The sequence below is a fragment of the Megalopta genalis genome, chromosome 12 (genome assembly GCF_051020955.1).
Source record: "Megalopta genalis isolate 19385.01 chromosome 12, iyMegGena1_principal, whole genome shotgun sequence".
NCBI lineage: Eukaryota > Metazoa > Arthropoda > Insecta > Hymenoptera > Halictidae > Megalopta > Megalopta genalis.
Window position 1 is genome coordinate 12,089,470 of NC_135024.1, and position 20,066 is coordinate 12,109,535.

Sequence of the window (20,066 nt, forward strand, 5' to 3'; positions counted from 1 at the left end):
AAATAAATTACATGACTAAATAAATAGATATTATAATATACTTTGTATTCCCAGTTTTAGCATGGATTACGGCTTCAAACCAGCTAGGAATGCTGGTTATTAGATTTTCAATACAAACTTTTTCAATATTTTCAAATTCTAACTACTTTCTGAAAAAAATTTGGTTTTATTAGTTCTCTCATCCAACCGACTGCATAGGTTTTCTATTGAATTCGAGTCAGGACTTCGTGGTATCAACAATGAATTGTCAAAAAGAAAAAAAAACAGTTGTACATTACAGACAAAAGTCATTGTAAACGATGCCTTAACTCACTTATTTCTAATGTTTGCTACGTGAAAATTTTGTTAATATATTGGCGAGATTCTTCCAATTAAAATGAGACCAAACACAACACGCTTTAAACAATATTTATTCAATTACATCGTGGTTGATTTTATTTTATGTAATCAGAGATATCTGTCGAAATTATATCATTTTAATCATTTTAATCTGAAAATTATCATCAATGTGTTAAAAAAATTCAGTTCAAAAATGTTACAATTTTAAAAGTTACGTTATTGTATTATGCGCATGCCGCATCACACGCTTGACCGACTCCGTCAAACCTTAGTATAGGCGTAGGAATAACGCATATTGGCATAGGAATAACGCATATCGGCGTAGAAATCATGCATATGGGCGTAGCAATAACGCATATAAGCGTAGCAATAACGCATATAGGCGCATTAATAACGCATATAGAAGTAGGAATAACACATATAGGCGTAGAAATGACGCATATAGGTGTACGAATAACGTATATAAGCGTAGAAATAACGCATATCGGCATAGGAATAACACATATCGGCGTAGAAATAATGCACATAGGCGTAGCAATAACGCATATAAGCGTAGCAATAACGCATATAGGCGCATTAACAACGCATATAGGAGTAGGAATAACACATATAGGCGTAGAAATGACGCATATAGATGTAGGAATAACGTATATAAACATAGGAATTACGCATATAGGCGTAGCAATAACGCATATAGGCGCATTAATAACGCATATAGAAGTAGGAATAAGGCATATAGGCGTAGAAATGACGCATATTGATGTAGGAATAACGTATATAAGCGTAGGAATAACGCATATAGGCGTAAGAATAACACAGTAGCAATTCCAGCAAAGCTATAACATGGACTACTATGTAAAATTGACTGTATAGGCGTAGGGATAACACAGGGACAATGTAATCAAATCCTTAAAATGGACTCTATTAGAACAGAATTTACTATATTTATCGAGAGAAACAATAGTACCCCACTTCCCTCTGCATGCAATGTTTCTTTCTAATCCCGTCATTCTCACGTAACTCTCAATCTTTACAAATTAGGTCTTTGCCGAATAAGGAAACCGACCAAAGGTATGAAGACCGAGATAAGTAAGCCAGAAGAAATTATACGATGACAACGTTTGCTGAATTTGCGGGAAACTCTGCCATGACCGTCTTACCAGCCTGCGACAATCTGACTATTTCTGTCGAGTATTCCCGTGGACCTGGTCTCGGTCTGGATTCACAAACATGGCACAATATCAGCGAACTCAAGCACCAAGTTCACTACAATTTGCTAAACAATGTAACATGTTTGGAACACGCGCCGCAACTAACGAACAGAACCCTGTTCAAGGTTATCGTTTTATCCATCATGGCGATCCTCAGCTTTATGGCGAACGTGGCGACCATTTATTCAATCGCAAGAAGCCGTCGTCGCCGGCACAGTTGGTCCGCAATTTACACGCTGATTTTACACCTGGCCGTAGCTGATCTATTGGTCAGCGTGTTCTGCATAGGCGGCGAAGCAGTATGGAGCTACACAGTAGAGTGGATATGGGGGAACATTGCGTGTAAACTATTCAAATACTTACAAATGTTCAGCCTATACCTAAGCACGTTCGTGCTCGTATTGATTGGCGCAGATCGTTTCATTGCCGTGAGATATCCCATGAAGGGACTGAACACGTCTAACAGATGTTGCAGGCTAATTATCATAGCATGGATACTGTCTCTCATCTTAGCAGCACCTCAGGTAAGCAATTTAAGACATTTTTGTTAGGTGTTTCATAATAAATCCAAACGCAATCGTACAATGAGCACCAAATTATACAGGATGTTCCAAAATTGTGTCATTTCCGGGAAATGAGAGGTTCCTGAGATCATTTGAAGTAACTTTCTCCTTAGCGCAAATGCAATCCGTCGCTTCGTTTAAGAGTTATTAACGAAAAAAAGGGACCAATGAGAGGTCAGCTCGACCGGTGCAAGGCGGCTAGACCAATGAGCGAAACTATGCTTCGGCCGCTTGTTGGCTCTTCTTATTGGTCAATGATTTTCATTAATAACTCGTAAACAAAGCCGCGGATTGCATTTGCACTAAGGAAAAGGTTACTTTAAATGACTTCAAGAACTTTCCTGAAGTAACAATTTTGGGACACCCTGAATGTAGGACATTTGCTCCTTGCTAACGATAAGAAAGGTCTCTGAAGACCGTAGACGTGAACAGAAAAGACCCCATAAGATGCAATCTGTACCGTGAACCGAAGAAATATTTAGTTAATTACCGTGCATAACGATATAAAAACGTACATAAATATAATATAATAAACGTACATACATCAATATGGACGTCATAAAGTATAAAAAAAGACCTACAAACTAATTTTACTAATTTCGTGCAAGTTTAGCCTGTATAAAAACAAATACAGCGGTTATGATAGTGATAACAAGATTTTAAGTTTGTTCACATAATAAGATAACCGGTATCATAAACAAACCTTAAATCTCAATATTCCTAACAATAAAATGTTATCGTACATTTATGAACATGTTAAAAATGTTCATATGTTCCGAGTGACGGCAATTCGATCGGACTATTAATTGAGAATGTTAATATCAGTAATTCATCTGATTGAGCGATAAAAGATGGTATAAAAATTCTATTTACCAGCAGAATATGTAGTCGAATCCATTTTATATAGTAGAAATAACGCACGGTTTACAGGTTCCACGAAATTTTCTGGAACGATAAATTATCTCAGGAAAAAAGCATTTTGGAAAAAAATGTTTAAGACAAAAACGTTGCTGTATTAAACTTTAATAAACCGTAATTTGAGAAAATCTTGAATAGGCAGGACAATGTTACGTCTAAGTAAAAACGATTATTTAAAATAGAAAATTTTTTATAATGCAGTGTCAGACAATGTTACGTCTAAGTCAAAGCGATTATCTAAAACAGAATATTTTTTATAATGAAGTGTCAGACAATGTTACGTCTAAGTCAAAGCGATTATCTAAAATAGAACATTTTTTATAATGAAGTGTCAGAGCTGACAGCAGGGCCTAACCAATTGTAACTCATATTAACGTTAATCGGTTTTGACGGACACTCTAGAACGTATTATCATGCCGCGTATTTTTCCTTGTCTCGTGGAGGAATGTCCTTGTGTCAATCGGGTCGACACGACGCTCTTTTTAAGCTTTTAAAAAACGGAATAACTTCTGACTTGATTTTTCTCTTTTAGATATTAGAAGGACTAGTTTGTATACAATGTCTAAAAAATGTTTTTCAAAAATCACATTTTCTTCAACTATTTTATCTGAATCTAAAATGACAATTTAAACAGTGCGTTTTGCAGGGGCAGGAGGGCGGTTCATCGAAATTGATTAACTGGACTTTCGATATCTGGAGACTTTTACATCTTTCGATACATGTAGCTTCATCCTGCATCAACTAATTTCGCTAAAACATTCAGCTTGCATATAAGTCACCGAGTATAAGTTTTCGTTTTAGACTTAGACACAAAAGGTAAGAAACGTGAGTTTTTAATCCTTTTCTTTGCCACTCTAAAGTTTTGAGGGTTATTAACCAAAAATTTTATTTAGACACTGCCAAACTAGTTAACCAGTAAACCAGGCCGTTTAACACCTAGAAAAAATCAAGTCATTTGATGCAATTTTAACGCTAAACCTACAGAGTTGTAAACGTGCCTGGTACGTGCTACTTCATAACAACGATCAGAACATTCCTGAGACTGAATTCTCGTGGAAGGTAGATCTTATGGAAGAGTTCTTGTGGAAGAACTCAGAATAAAATATGTGAAACCAGTCATTGATCGGCTGGATAGGTTCAGTGTTAAAGAAGTTATTCTGTTTTAAAAGTTCTAATACTTTTGTGAGCCACTGTGTGTAACCATGGTTGGTGTATAACAATCGTATCAAGGTGCAATTTTACAAAGAAAATTACAAAAGAATATAAATATATAATATATAAACATAATATATATAATATAAATATATTAAATAATAATAATATATAATATAAATAATATAATATATAATATAAATATAAAAATAATAATAATAACAATATAAATATGATAATATAATAATATAAAAAATAAGGTGCTTACACCAGGGGTTTTGGCGACTCCAACTTCTATAGAAGTGATGTTACACCAAGCGGCGAACAATACAAACCACAAGACGTTGGCATAGACTAGACCCCATAATCCAATAAATGTAAGCATAGAGTAGAACCCACATATGGAGGATTCGGAAGAATTTAGAAGAAATTTAACACTGTTTGCATCAGAGTCTTTCGTATCTATACCTCGTCCTTGCTAAATGGGTTCTGGTCCATGCTGATATTTACCATAGACTTAGGATCCGTACAGACATTGCATCTTACGGACTATTTTTATGGACTATTTTACGGACTATTTTTTTCGAAAACCCCCTTACTATTTCGTGTCGCGCTCAGCGTTACCGATAGCTTACGAAAAATTGAGACGTTAGCAAGAAGCGAATATCCTATATATTTCATTTCTACTATGAGTGCTGAATATTATTTCGAGGCAGTAAGTTTATACGGCGCGAACATTTAAACGATGGAAATAGTATTTACGAAACATGTACAACAGAAATACGACATAAAATGTAATTATTTTTATAGGCAGTTGAGCATTTATTTTTACTAATTACATAATTAGTGATTGTACACATATAGCAATAGATACATACATTTTTTTTCGTGCAGGTGGATACAATGTTAATTTTGTAAGCTTTACAGTGCTAGCATTGCAAAAAGAGCATTGCCTGCAATGTCTGTACGGATTCTAAGTCTGTGATATTGAGTTGTTGCAAAAGTACTTTAGGTTTCTTTGTAAGCTATCTATTTGGTAAACCGAGATTATATTATATATACATTTGCAACAACCCAACAGATACTATCTGGTTAAATTCGAGACATTCCAGCACGTCGAATCATCGAGGCGACGTTTGTACCTGAAAATTCAGAAGAGATTGCACAACGGTTATCATATCTATAATTATAACAAAATATTATTTTATAAATATCGAAGAAATTACAGTAATTAATTTATCTCATATTGTTCCTCAACTTGGGACGTTTTACTCGCATTTAAACCGTTTACTTCATAGCAGGGCTGAGGACAAATAGATTTTCGGAATAGTAAATAGATAAATAGACTACAAATATTTTTATCTTCTCATGTAATATAGAATTTGGCAAGTCAACTTTTTTTGAAATATTATTTACACATGGATATTATATAGTTAAATATATTTGAAATGCTATTTCTATACGTATAAACTATTATCTCAAAAAATAGATGATTTGCCAAATTCTGTATTGCATGAGAAGATAAAAGTATTTACAATCTATGTACTATGAAAAGAATTTACTCTTCCCCAGCTCTGCTTCACAGCCATTAGCTCGAGGTACTTATCGATTTCGAATCTATTATAGAATGATCGAAGTTTCTTTCGATTTATAACTGATTTGAAATCGAAATGTCGAGTCATCGATTGCCCGAGTCTCGCCACGTGGAGGTTGCTGTGAGTGGAGACCCGAAAGAGAGTCAGAACGAAGACAGAATTCGTTATGGCTCCCTTTTTCACAACAAGTTTTACTTAATAAATAACGTCTTAGTAAATAACGTCTTAGTAAATAACATCTTAATAAATAATACTTTAATAACTAACTACATATCAACAAATTATTGCGGCCGAAAAGTGGATTTATCGGCGGCTGAGACGTCTTCGTACGATGATATCCCTTGATGGGAAATCTAAAAACCATCCAAATTCCAAGTGATTATGATTCCCGTACGATATACCACCACCGATCACGAATACGAATACAAATACGAATACAAATACGAATACAAATACGAATACAAATACGAATACAAATACGAATACAAATACGAATACAAATACGAATACAAATACGAATACAAATACGAATACAAATACGAATACAAATACGAATACAAATACGAATACAAATACGAATACAAATACGAATACAAATACGAATACAAATACGAATACAAATACGAATACAAATACGAATACAAATACGAATACGAATACGAATACGAATACGAATACGAATACGAATACGAATACGAATACGAATACGAATACGAATACGAATACGAATACGAATACGAATACGAATACGAATACGAATACGAATACGAATACGAATACGAATACGAATACGAATACAAATACCAATACAAATACAAATACAAATACAAATACAAATACAAATACAAATACAAATACAAATACAAATACAAATACAAATACAAATACAAATACAAATACAAATACAAATACAAATACAAATACAAATACAAATACAAATACAAATACAAATACAAATACAAATACAAATACAAATACAAATACAAATACAAATACAAATACAAATACAAATACAAATACAAATACAAATACAAATACAAATACAAATACAAATACAAATACAAATACAAATACAAATACAAATACAAATACAAATACAAATACAAATACAAATACAAATACAAATACAAATACAAATACAAAAACACAAATACGAATACAAATGCGAATACGAGTACAAATACAAATACAAATACGAACATAATTACGAACATAATAAATAATAACGAACATACGAACATTTAATAATACAAAGAATAATAAGCGATTCGCCTGCTGAACCTAGAACCTTACACGTGCTCCGCAACTAGTAGATCAACGAATTTTCGAAAAAGTAAAATTACATATGCACTCTTTCAAGCTTTCTTGAAATCCATGTGTAATAATATTTCAAAAAAAGTTAACTTGCCAAATTCTGTATTACATGAGAAGATAAAAATACTTGTAGTCTATGCTATCTTTCTAAAAAACACGTTCGATATAAAAACTAAGGCCGTACTCACTGCAACGTAAACTACACGTATCACTACATCCCAATTACAACAACACAATCGCGTAATATAAGTTATAAATGAAATTTTTTTAAATAATCGAAAACAGGCTTAACGCTAAACGTACCGAGCATTAAAAGTGACGAATGTGTGTTACCCTGCAAGAACGACAGGACTGAATTTACTTAGACTTTTCACGATTTTTAGTACACTGTGTACTTGGATTAAATAATTTATTCAATCATTTCCTATGAAATTTTGTCCGGCGATAATAGGTTTAGTATTAAGCTTGGAGTGACACCTGAACGAAAATAAAAAAGAGAAGCTACATTCGATAAATCGTGGCCCACACGATACGTATTCCAAACAAACGCGCGAGTGGACCGTGTGCTTGCGCAATATTATTTTAAGAAATAGGCATTGCTGTCCAAAAGCAAACGCGAGCAGTGCATTCTCTATCGCGACGCTAATTTATTTCATTGAAAATAGAAAACTCCAAACTGCACTTTAATTTTTGCCTGCAAGACACTATATGGAAACCGTGATTTTAAATGAAAACGCGATGAACCGTTGAATTTACAGTGGATCATCCTCCCTGCATACTTCTATAATCATAATTACATTCTAATTTCATCGAACAATTTCATTGCGATGCCGAGCAGAAGAATTGCAATTATATTTTGCATCCAGACAGGAAATCGAAGACAAAGGGATAAACAAACACGGACTTATTTTTCGCAATGCTAATCTATGAGATTTAGAATTCAATATCTCAACAATAACGCGAACAGTGCATTGATAATCTCAATGTTAATTTGTTCGATTCAAAGTTAAAAACTCCCGTGCACTTTGATCTGTTTTCACGCAATGCTAAAAGGAATCGACGGCGATTGTACGATGATGCAGCGATTCTTGGAACGGCTACTCGTAGTGCGGCATTTATTTCGCAACTCTAACACAACGTGTTAACAATTTTCGCGACGCTAAGACAACGCGTAGAAGAATCTTTGCAACGCTATTTTTTCGAGATAGCCTAGCGACAAGGGCTGCCCCCAGCCCCTTGGAATCCACCGCAGATTCCTACGCTACGCACCACCCACCCACCTGGACGTCGTAACGCCAGGACGGATGCGTCCCTTCGTCCAGAACGGTGGTTCGGGCCCGCGGAATGAAAATTCTACAAGCCGGCCACCCTGGATATAGACCGAGGTCTAGTAACGCTGTCTTTTTTACACAGAGATGGTGTTTCACGGTCTTATGCTGCGAGGTCCGGTACCTCCAACTATCTCGTTTATAAAAACACGTTTACAATCGCTTTGCTAACTCAACCGTTGTTACATCGTCTCGCGACTCTAAAGAAACATTGCGAATGCCACACTGCGAAGGGTTGCAGCTGCAGCATGGGCTCTGAAAGACGAACGAAGCTACTGGCAACGCGATTATTCTCGCAACGCTAACTTTGAAATCGATTCAAAGACAAGCCGCGATAATTCGTTTCGAGATGCTATAATGCAAAAATCGCGATGTGCCCTTCCGAGCTGTTGTTGGGACCTCGTCCATTGTTGCAGCTGCAGCATGGGCGTCTGAAATGTCGGAAGGCAAACTATTGCAACGCGATTGTTTCGTCGCAACGCTAATACAACGAACAGAAATCCAACAAATTAATTTAATTTTTAGAAAGAATGAGTCTGTGGACTTTGAAAAATCTAAGTGAATTGCTAAATTGAAACGCTATTAGTTCGCAATCTTCGCAACGCTATATTCGGAGCTACTGTACTTAATAATACAAAGAAAAATCCCGACTATTTTATTCACAACGCTAACTTCGATTTCTGGTCAAAATGAACTAAAGCAATGCGTACTAATTTCGCAACGCTATGGCAAGTCGCGGATGTGCCCATCTGCGCTGATCGTTGGGGCGGCAAAGCCTGCCCATATTCAACTACGATACTACTGTTACAACTACTATGTATTTCTACAAACGAGTGCAGTGACAAAGTGCTAACGACAATAAATTGGTCTCTCTCGACAGTTTGTCGGAGAGGCCTATTCGGCATTTATAGCCTCTTCTTTTAATCAGCGATTCGCCTGCTGAACCTAGAACATTACACGTGCTCTGCAGCTAGTAGAAGATCAACGAATTCCGAGACAAAATAACAAAGTCTCGAAAAAAGTCGATAATCCTGCTGGTGCAATGGAGCCGGTATCGTTTCGTTTCGAAAATCCTAATTCCCGCGCATTCGCGTTCGCGACCGCGGAAGCTAAGAGAATTCTCGAAGGATCGATTTCGAGCCGTTATCGAACGTCTTGCACCGTTCGAATCGACTTCGAATCGGATCCTTCGAGCCCTACCCGTGGCCGACTATCGTGCGATTCGCGGCCTACCCGAAAAGAGAACGATAGCCAGCCCCGGCCCTACCTAACAATTCACATACTCCGTTAAGGCAAGTTACCTATCCTGCCTAATGCTATATTTAAAAAATAGCAAAGCGATCACTCCACGGTTCTCACTCATACGTCGAGGTGCTGTTTCCTACACGGAGAACGTCCCGGGACGCCTCTGACAGTCCAACATAATCATTCATTCCCATTCTAAGGTACACGTTAGTTCCTGAAATCGACTGACAATGGTAGCGATCATTGCGATTTAATCAAATTCTAGTCTAAAGTTACTTTCTCGGACGAGATTCTAATTGACTAGTAATACTGATCATTCTAAAATAAATATCATTTTGGTAGAGTTGAATTTATCAAGACTCTTGCGAGCTTTTATTAATTCGTTTCAACCGATAATAATATAAAATGAACATTCTGTGCATACATATTCCATACCGATCCACGTTGCATGATATAGATCGTGTGCAATATGTTCGATTTGAGCTAGTTTCGATTTCAAAGAACGACGCAAAATCCACTGCCTAACCACACACAAGTGGAAATTACGTCGTGCACGATACGCTAGTCATTGTGAGTCGCTATTATGATTAAATACCGTTCCATGTGCCATTGCTCGCACCCTCCCATGTGACACTTGGGTACTCGGAAGGATTCGAGCAACGAACATGGAACCTCGCATCTCTGAAAATCCTAACTAAAAAGAGTAGTTAGTTTCTCGGACTAAGATTCTACTAATTCATAGAAAAATTTCTCTGTTTAATAATAATTTCAAATATGTTTAATAAGAATTTCGTAACGAATAAGAAACTATTATTTTGGATTTTAATAAAATACGATTTACCTACGGCGAAACGTCTTTTTTCACGTAACCTCTAATGTAATTAGGCGGAACAAAGTTATTCAATATATTCGTACCAATATAATTTGTATAACATTTGTGTCATGATAACCAGGTGTTATAAAACATTATTCTCTCTCTCTCTCTCTCTCTCTCTCTCTCTCTCTCTCTTTCGACAACTTCGAAATAAAATTATTAAAACTTGAAACAATCGTAGGAAATTGCGACGTGTAGAAAGACTCTACCTAACTAGGAAACAGATTACCACTTAAAGGATTGCCGGGCAATCCTTTGGTCACTGTACTCGTCAAAAATTTCTACATTTTCTACGTAATAAAAAAAAGAGTATTCTGAATGTTCACTCACTACTTGGCGGGAGGAGGGACCTGCGTTAGAGTCCTAGAACAAAGAAAAGCACAAGAATATTAAAATACGTCCAACAATGTTCATGAAATTATCAATTTCTACAAACTGTACCATGTAATTTGCATATTGATGAAGATTATACTTACATCCTTTCCTCCTTGATGAAGCCCGACCGCGTTGCCTCTCGATCTCAGCAATCCACGTAGTCTCCAGATCTATAACAATAGCAAAAAAATTCGATCAAATTCAATCGCTATTAAATGTGAAAATAGATTATGTGTTATAAGTTATAGATGTTTTGTGTGCTGATAAAAATAACACTTACATCAGTTCCTCCTCGGCGAAGCCCGATCGCGTTGCTTCTCGATCTCTGCCCCGTATGTGATTTCAAGATCTGTAACAATAACAGGAAATTCGATTGAATTCAATCGCAAGACAATGTGAAAATAGTTTAGGATGAATAAAGAAAAGACTACGACGTACCACCTAGTGATCTTTGTTGCCGTAGTTGATCGTTTCCTTTTTAAATTTCAAGGAAAATTCGTGAAAGGGTCAGCCGAAAACCCACCCGGTTTTTATTAAATTCCATTAAATTCACCGAAATATACGCGACAGATTTTCAAACAAAATTGACCTTGGTCGATACAAGAAATCTCCGGCGAATATCACGACGACATCTGCGACGCGATTTGCAAGGATGCTGCAACGCGGCACGCACGGGTGTTAGCAATGAAACTCGCGACGATATATGCGACAGAATTTTCCAGGAAAATCTGAGCTTTAGTTCAGTTCAATTCTCAATGACCGAATGTTCCTATAATTTAAATATTTCAGCGTTCGAATATCCCAACGACCGAATATTCCAACGATCAGACATATCCCAAGATATAATACCTCAAGAATAACATTTTCCGAACAACGAGAGGTTAGAATGATCGACCGATCCAAAATAACGCTGACACAACCTTCGCGATCCAAGGCTACCGAGCAAATGAGCGAAGACATCTAAAGCCGCGGTCCCTTTGTTCCCATTCCTTCGACAGGACGACACGTAATCAAATTCTGCACTTCGAAATCCTCGTGACGTATTATAGCCACGCCGAATTAATTAGGGTAGTGAACGACCTCGAGTCGGCGCGAAGAATCCAACAATAACAATTTTTCCTTGAAACAGGTCGAAGCCCGCTGCTCGTTTACGACTCGTGGAAAAAAAGACCAGCCCACATCGCCCGCGTTTCTTTCTTCAGATTAAAAGCCCAGTTTAATTGCGCAAATCGACCGGTGCGTTGTTAGATCGAACTCCTTTCATTAATGCATTTATTTCTGGCTTCTTAAAATTTATAACAATTTCGTTTGTTATAACGAAAGTGCGACGTTTGTCGCGCTCACTTTTTGATAAGATTTCGCGGAGTTATAGAGCTTGGAAAAGTAAATCCAATGATATACTCGGTTTTGGGTGCAGACGGCTTATAGTTTCTGAGATATTTAATATTAAAGTTGTTAATAACAAGGCCGAAAAGATGCGCTGGATTACGGAGCGACAGATACTATACATTGTCTGCACGAAATGCATCCATTCTGCACAGACTAGAGAAATTACTTTTAGTATACGGGGTGAGCCAATAACTAAATATCTACTGAAATCATAAAAAAATATTTCACATAAAGTTAATTATGTTGGACAATGATATGATGGCTCTTAATTGATCTCGTTCATCGTTAAATTACTTTAGATACCAATATATATATATATATATATATAGGAAGATATTTACACGTACTCTGTATAAGGAGCTGGACTCCGTAACGATGCCGATAATAGTTTAGTTGTTTTTTTTTAATAGTTTACATTCTCCAAGATTTCGTCCTTATATGAGAATATTTTTCGATGGAAAATGAGTTATTCGAAAGAGCAAGGTTCAAAGGAGCGCGCCGTTCGGCAAACTCTCTTCTATCTTTTGAGACAAGTCCGTACTTTCTAATATTTTTAGTTCTTACGTAATGCCGCTTTTTACCCAAAATAGTGCTATTTCACAAAGATTCATGTTTTTCGAAAATATGCGAGTAATAGAGCAATTCTGCTGCCGAATTTATCCTTCGGATGACAATCTCTGCAAGGATCATTCACTGGATATTACGGATTTCCAAAAAAAAGTTGATATTTATTGGATAATTAAATGAGAACTAGTGCAAAAGAGTTTATTTATTAATACGTTGTTACAACCAAACTAGAAATTTCGTTAAAAGTCCAAATGACAAACGCATACTTTCCTCATAGAATAATATTATACATGACGCATATCTTGAATAGAATTTTAGAAACATGTCAGATATCTTTTTGTTTATCAGTACATTCTCAAATCTAAAAAAAAATATACAGGAAGCGTGTAAAACAAAAATAAGCTCAAAAACGCAACGATTAAATCAAGATAAAAGATCACAAAAATTCGTAGAAGTAATATAAAGTGTTTCTAATCTTGGCGTATCTTCGACCATCTGTCTCGCGTGACTCGTGAATAATTTTATATAACATTGTAAACAGATTCCAAAAATCCATACGGTTTCACTCAGCTGCTGAAGAAATAGTAGATACTGAATTACATTCGCTATACTCGGAATCATCGTTCTTAGCTAGCACGTCAAAGGCCTTGTCGTCTGTTAAATCTTGGGCTGCTCGTTGTGTTTCAGCTTTTTTCATTCGATTCTGATCGTCCTTATTTCCTAAACCACCGCATCGGCATTTCTTCCTTCTGCGTCGTCTGCAGCTCATACTCCTTCTCCTCGTTCTCCTTTTACAACCCCTGCTCCTCCTGCTCCTCCGTCTGCAACCCCCGCTCATTCTTCTCCTCCTCTTTCTACCACTTCGGCTTCTGCTCCTTCTCTTTTTGCATTTGCAACTTTTCATACTCCTTTTACGTCGACGCCGTCGTCGCTTCTTCTTGCATTTGCAAGCTAAGTTTCGCGATCGCTTCTTGCGACAGATATCTAATAAATTGAGCTCCTGGGACGCGATCTCCTTACCTTTCGAATCATAGCTAAGTGGCAAAACGTAATGGCCACCGTTATTCTTGAAAATACCGTATGCCACGCCACGCTTCAGCACTGCTTGCATCTGTTGTCCAAAAAAAATGATAGATATTTTTCAGGATCGATGAAAAACCCTTGGAACCTGATTAACTTAATCTGAACGAATGATTTACGATTGATCGGATTCGTTTGAATATTTCAGCTCCTTAGATTTTAATGTCTTAGGGATAATTTCCAATTACTATCATCAGCTTTATTATACATAATGTTGCCAGTAATCTACTCAAAGCGAGGGTATCTGAACTAACGATTCTAAGCTTTTGAGGATGTACGTCTGTAACGTTATTCTAGTTAGCATGATTTCGTCAGATTTAAAGTGTTCGAAATATATTTTTGAATGATCGCAAACGAAATTATAACCATAGAGCAAAATGTGTTTAAACTTTAGAAGTTTACATTTTAATAAGAAATAAGAGAGGAACAACGGGTATTTATCCATAAATTGTTGAACACACTAATTAATATGATTCACTTGATTCACATCTGCGGATTTTGATGGAGCTTAGTTATATCCAAGTATGCAACAAATATACAAACAATGTGCAACAAATATACATGAAATGTGCAAACTATTCAAATTATATTGAATTTCTTTTATAATGTAGATTATAAAGTGTAGACTTTGACGAATAAATTTATTCCATAATCTTCTATATGGACAGTCGATGTAGAAAATTCCGGATTCAATTTATTCGTTAAACTATAAATTATAAAAAAGAAAATAGATATAGTTTGAATAAACACATCTTTGATATTTGTCCAAGGTAGTATAAAAAAAACACTCATTTTGACCTTCTTTCAATGAAGTCCTTGAATGAGTTCGATAATACGAAAAGAATGGTTATCGTACATTTACCTAACGTATTGTGGAAAACTGCATGGATATAAGTATAATCAGAGCTGGGCAAAATAGTATTTTAAATGGCAAATAGTAAATAGATAGTTTATTTTTGAAAATAAAATATTTTATTTGTTCGAAAGAATGTGCTTTTAAAAATAAAATATTTTATTCATTGTAACAAATTAAATTTATTATTTATTAAATTTATCTTATTTTATTTATTATGCATTCTAAACGTACATAAAATATGCACTTTGTTACATATGCTAATAGCTATATTTAAAAAGACAATAAATTTCATTTGCAAACGTGATTTCTTATATTATCTCGTTTCACATTATGTTAACCATCTTCACAATTCACTTTTAGTGTTCTATCTTATGTTTTATGCCATTAAAATAAGAACTATTTTATTTCATGTTTTAGATTATCAAAATCAAATATTTCTTTTCATGATTTAGCTGCGGATGATCGAAATAAAATATTTTATTTACTGAAATTTCTCATGTCCTGCTTGAAGTACTATTTCATTTGAATTGTGAAGAATCTATTATTCAAAATAGTATTTCAAATATTTTCTCCATAAATATTACCCAACTATGAATATAATTATGACCACAGTAATAAAGATAATACGAGGGCCAAAGATTATTATGTGATATAATTTGAATTAAACGTACTTGTCGTCGTGCAACTTGGACTGGAATGTTGTATACAGAGCAAAGATAACGTAGAATCTCGCGTGTCGTTGACCCCTTTATTTCGCGAAGATTTTTGATCGCGGAAACCACCAGTGCAAGAGTTTTAGATGAGTCGTTCATTGTGTTCGTAGTTCGTGAGACCTTGATAAAAATCAGGTACACGTATTTTTATACTGAAAATGACATTTCGATTCTTTGCACAAGTAATTTAATTCAATTACTATAACAAAAATCATTCGTAAGTATCGTATATGAAAAAGAAAATACAAGCGTTCCTATATTTATCATTTATAAATTATTTGGAGATCTCGAGATCTTAGAGACTCCTCCATACTTGATTCGTTATCTTTAAAAGTAAATGTGCCAAAGGGAATGTGTTGGTAGCACCATTATGCACTTATGAATCCACTGTAACCCATAGAATTAACGAGCATTTGGCATGCAGGTCACTGTATTCAAGGACAACTATTATCACTGAACCGCGATTTTATGCATTTATAACGAAAATGAGTGCGTAAAATTTCGAACAATAGAAAAATTAAAAGGACTTGAGAATATCTGTACATATATTGCTTGTAACTTGTTGTGAGTATTAGAGAAATAAATAAATTCCTGTATGGTTGTTGTGTCTTCAAAATGACGAAAATAATTTACATTTTGCACAAAGATCCGCAGTCTAATTATTGCCGATGATACTGCAATTGATCTAATGCAGAAATTAAATAATTATTGTTTATTGGAATCATACTTGAATACTTTAATAACGTTGATACTTTATCTACCGGCAGCATACTAATGGCTCTTTTAAAATCGAAGATCAACAGTTAAGAATTTCTTCAAAAAAGAAGCGTTCAACAACTACAATAATCTCATCCACAATCCATCAAATTATTTATATTAATAGTATGTAACAAGTTCTTCAGAAAATATTATTTTTAAAAAAATCCTATTAATAGGCTTCCGGTAAATAAATTGTTAATTGCGATAACGTACGTCGATTTTAGATAGTAATTTTGACGGTGTACCTGACGATAAAATTAATCAGCCGGCGCACAAATTGTTCGTGCTCCATTCAGTTCCAAAAATCCTTTTCACTGAGCCGTGATTCGATGATCTTGAATGCTTCATTTAAAAGAGACCACTTCGAATTTTTCATTGGGGAAAATAGAGCAGAAATTTTCTTGTGTCACATTGCTGACAGATAGTCAATGAACGAGCATCGACATTTACAAGTGAATGATGCCTTTTCGAAATGACTTCGATATTGATGTCTCGAAACAATTTCATGGTATATCATCGATGATCAAGAAACTTCGCTGCGATTAAGGTGCGACACCGCCCTGAGGCGTTAAGAAATAGGTAAAGTTTAGGGAATTTTGTTTTATAGAACGAAAGATTTAGTCTTCCTAAGAGAATATAAATGTAAGTTTCAGTTCTGTTTTACAATTTTTTCAAATTAAAAATCGTAAAAAACGACGAAGTTATTCGTTGCTTCCGAAATCATTTCTCGTGAGACATCGATCGCTGGCCGTCACGATTGGCAGGTAAGTGAACGTCTGAATTACAAAAATTTTGTTAATTCATAAACTATAAACTATTATTTGAAATTTAGCGTACGGATTTCCGAAAGTTTTAGCAATTGTGGAAATTATTGCGGTTTGAAGAAAAAACAGCTATTTTAATCCCAAAAAATTAATGCTTATAATAAATTAAATAATCGACATATTTAAAAAATCGCACTCTGCGTTGCAGAATACTCTGTACAGAATATCTTTATAAACTTTGAGATAAATCGGCTGTATAATTTCGGAAATTTCGTGACGGCCAGGTTGAAAGATGTAGTATCGACAAAAAAACATCAAAGAAGTTTCAAAGTAACTTTTCTCTCTGATAAGGTAAGATTATTTTGACTTTACCTTCAGTCACTAAACGTTCGAATTTCGAAATATCGCTTTGACGTAACATTCTACGCGCCTGAAGCTTTAAGAAAATCGAAACAAAAAAAGATCGATTTCTTTGAACCGTCGGTGTGGTGTCTCTCCCCTTAATGAAACGGATAAAAACAGAAAATGTTGTAATCCAGGAAATGAGTTGCAGGAGGCAGTAATATTGAAAGATGTTAACGAGAAGCAGAACGGCTGCTAACAAGTTCTCCGACATGAAGTATGTAAATTATCGTATTTAATCAAAGTGGCTGTTGCTGTGAAATGACTTGTACATATATTTAACATTTTCTTACAAGCGGTAAAATAATTACATTTTACGACATTTCAAGCTCATATCATCGCTATCAAACACTCGCACACGAAATTGTGCACATATTAGCCAATTAAACTCTTTGATGCAAGAAGGGCCTGAGTGAGAAACGTGTTTTAGAACTCTTTAGGATATTTATAACTTAAATCTAACTTAAATATAATACAAATATTAATATAATATAACTTAAAAAAATACAAAAATGCGGTAAAAAAATGATATTTATTGACATCATTCTTTATTGTTTATGATTTTTACATAATATTCGAGAATATTTACACGTTTAATATTAGAAAACTTATAATTTTGTAACATGAAAATGAAAATTTGCCGATTATCCGCTTCAATTTATTCGGCTTCATCCATAATATTTTCAGTGTCAATTGGTTCATCCAAAACAGAATCAAAGTCTACAGATTGTGTATCTCTTGATAAATTCTACTTAAATTGTTCTTCAAATCAATTTACTTCATTCAAAAAATCATGTAAACATCTAACATCTTGTAGCTTCCCTGATTTTATGATTTGTTTCGGTGCGATTCAAATCCGCGTTGTGAAATTAATTAGAAATGTGTTGCACTGTAAAAAATGAAAATTGCTAATAGCTTGCACTATAGAATGAATTAGAAAGAATAAAGCGCTTCCCCTTTACTGTAGGCATCTTCTGATAAGAAGAAGTTAAAGATCTACGAAGATCTATCATGGTTTTATAATGCCCTTTCTGTGAATAACTTCTGCATTTCTCGTTATTATTTTATCTCTGGTCCAGTGGCAACTATGCCCAACTTTTTCAGTTTCTTTAAATATATTATGTTATATATATATATATATATTATATTATATTGCGATCACTTTTACTTGAATAATGCGAAATCTTTTTATAGATATTTGAAAAAGTTGTAGCAAAAATTTTCGACATTACATCTACACCCATTATATGTGACAAAATGCTCCCACAGATTTTTATACCGCGGCTGATTAATATTCTGGTTAATATTCCTGGATATTTCCCAATCTCTTTGGACGCCATGCATCCTGATAAATAGAGATCGTCAAGAAATTTACTTTGCTGCTCATAAAAATTAACATACAATTCTTTCTGGCATGCAGAATGGATATTAGTGCAACACTTGTTGGAGCAACATGTAAGGACTGGATTAGAAATCTTCTTATTTGCAATCTGTCCACTTGAATTTTCATTCGACATCGCTTGAGTTCTCTGTCTTTTACTATAATTACGTTTCCAAGTGTATCCTCTTGACGAAGTTTTCTTCGACCAGGGTTTGTAGATCTTCGTGGAGTTGATTCACTGTCGTAGTCTGAACTAGAAGACTCCATTTCTCTGATTTTTAGCACAAAATTTGCAATGCACAAAAAGATACCAGAAGATGTTTGCTTGACCAAACAAGTCATCTGTTACCAAAGACTCGAGTTTGTCGAACACAACGGTACGAAATATGACGATTAACGAATTATTTCGCGAATTATTCGTGAATTTGCAGGATATATTTAGAATGGAATGAAAGATCGATTTATATATTTTACGTAAGAAGGACTTGAGTGCCCTCAGTGCCCTCATTCTAGAATTCAATTATCAAATTAGAAATATATGATTGTAGAATTAATAAGTATGTGTGAAAGCGATTTACGAAATATTTGCTATCGCACACCAGTATTCACACTATTCATGTGCATAGACTAGCATAATTCATGTGCTAGTCTATGCAGGATGATAAACAGAAACCCCCCAATATTTATGTGTGTCGAAAAGTCTACTGATTCTGAGACATAGACATTTTTGTAAGTCAGCATCATGTCTGGCTTTTCCATATTTGAACCGTTTATTTTGAAAGTGGCATAAGTCACTTTGTTTTTAAGTCGATATATTTAAGGGTTTGCGTTTTAATACGTTTAAAAATATGGATGCTAACTTTCGAGAAGATTTACTTGTATTTGTTATCTCAGGATACTGATATTTTTCTCGGTATAAATAATTTCGTATAAACATTAAAAAATCACAACTTTTCATTACGGTAAAGTGACTTATGCCACTTTCAAAATAAACGGCTCGTTTATAAGTGTTTCAATCTTCCTCCTTTAATTTTCTTATGCATCACTTTACACTCGAATGGCAACTCTAAGACACCATTGAAATTAAAAACCCTAATTTATAATAACACCCTAATTTAAAACAATTTTTACATGCGTGACAGAGGTAAGTGTTCAATTTTACATGCAAAGAGAGAACAAAATCTAAAAAATAGAAAATCAGAGGAAATAGGAGTCGATAGAAATGTCTGAGGTATAGTGAT

General features: G+C 34.8%; 2 protein-coding genes across 3 annotated transcripts in view; one reads left to right on the forward strand and one right to left on the reverse strand.

The window, feature by feature from the left end:
• Positions 1-20,066, forward strand: part of Crzr (corazonin receptor) — a 38,866-nt gene that overhangs the window by 12,618 nt on the left and 6,182 nt on the right. For both annotated transcript variants that reach the window (XM_033475015.2, XM_033475016.2), the window contains exon 2: positions 1,381-2,074. In XM_033475015.2, the coding sequence (XP_033330906.1) occupies positions 1,451-2,074 (624 nt within the window). In that variant the 5' untranslated portion in view covers positions 1,381-1,450. The remainder of the gene's footprint in view (positions 1-1,380; positions 2,075-20,066) is intronic.
• On the reverse strand, positions 13,055-16,733 carry LOC117222952 (uncharacterized). The gene is made up of 3 exons (XM_033475018.2): positions 16,524-16,733; positions 15,478-15,639; positions 13,055-13,981 (listed from the first exon to the last, which is right to left on the reverse strand). Exons 2-3 carry the CDS (start codon positions 15,616-15,618, stop codon positions 13,433-13,435), a joined length of 690 nt encoding a protein of 229 aa, XP_033330909.1. The 5' UTR covers positions 15,619-15,639; positions 16,524-16,733; the 3' UTR covers positions 13,055-13,432.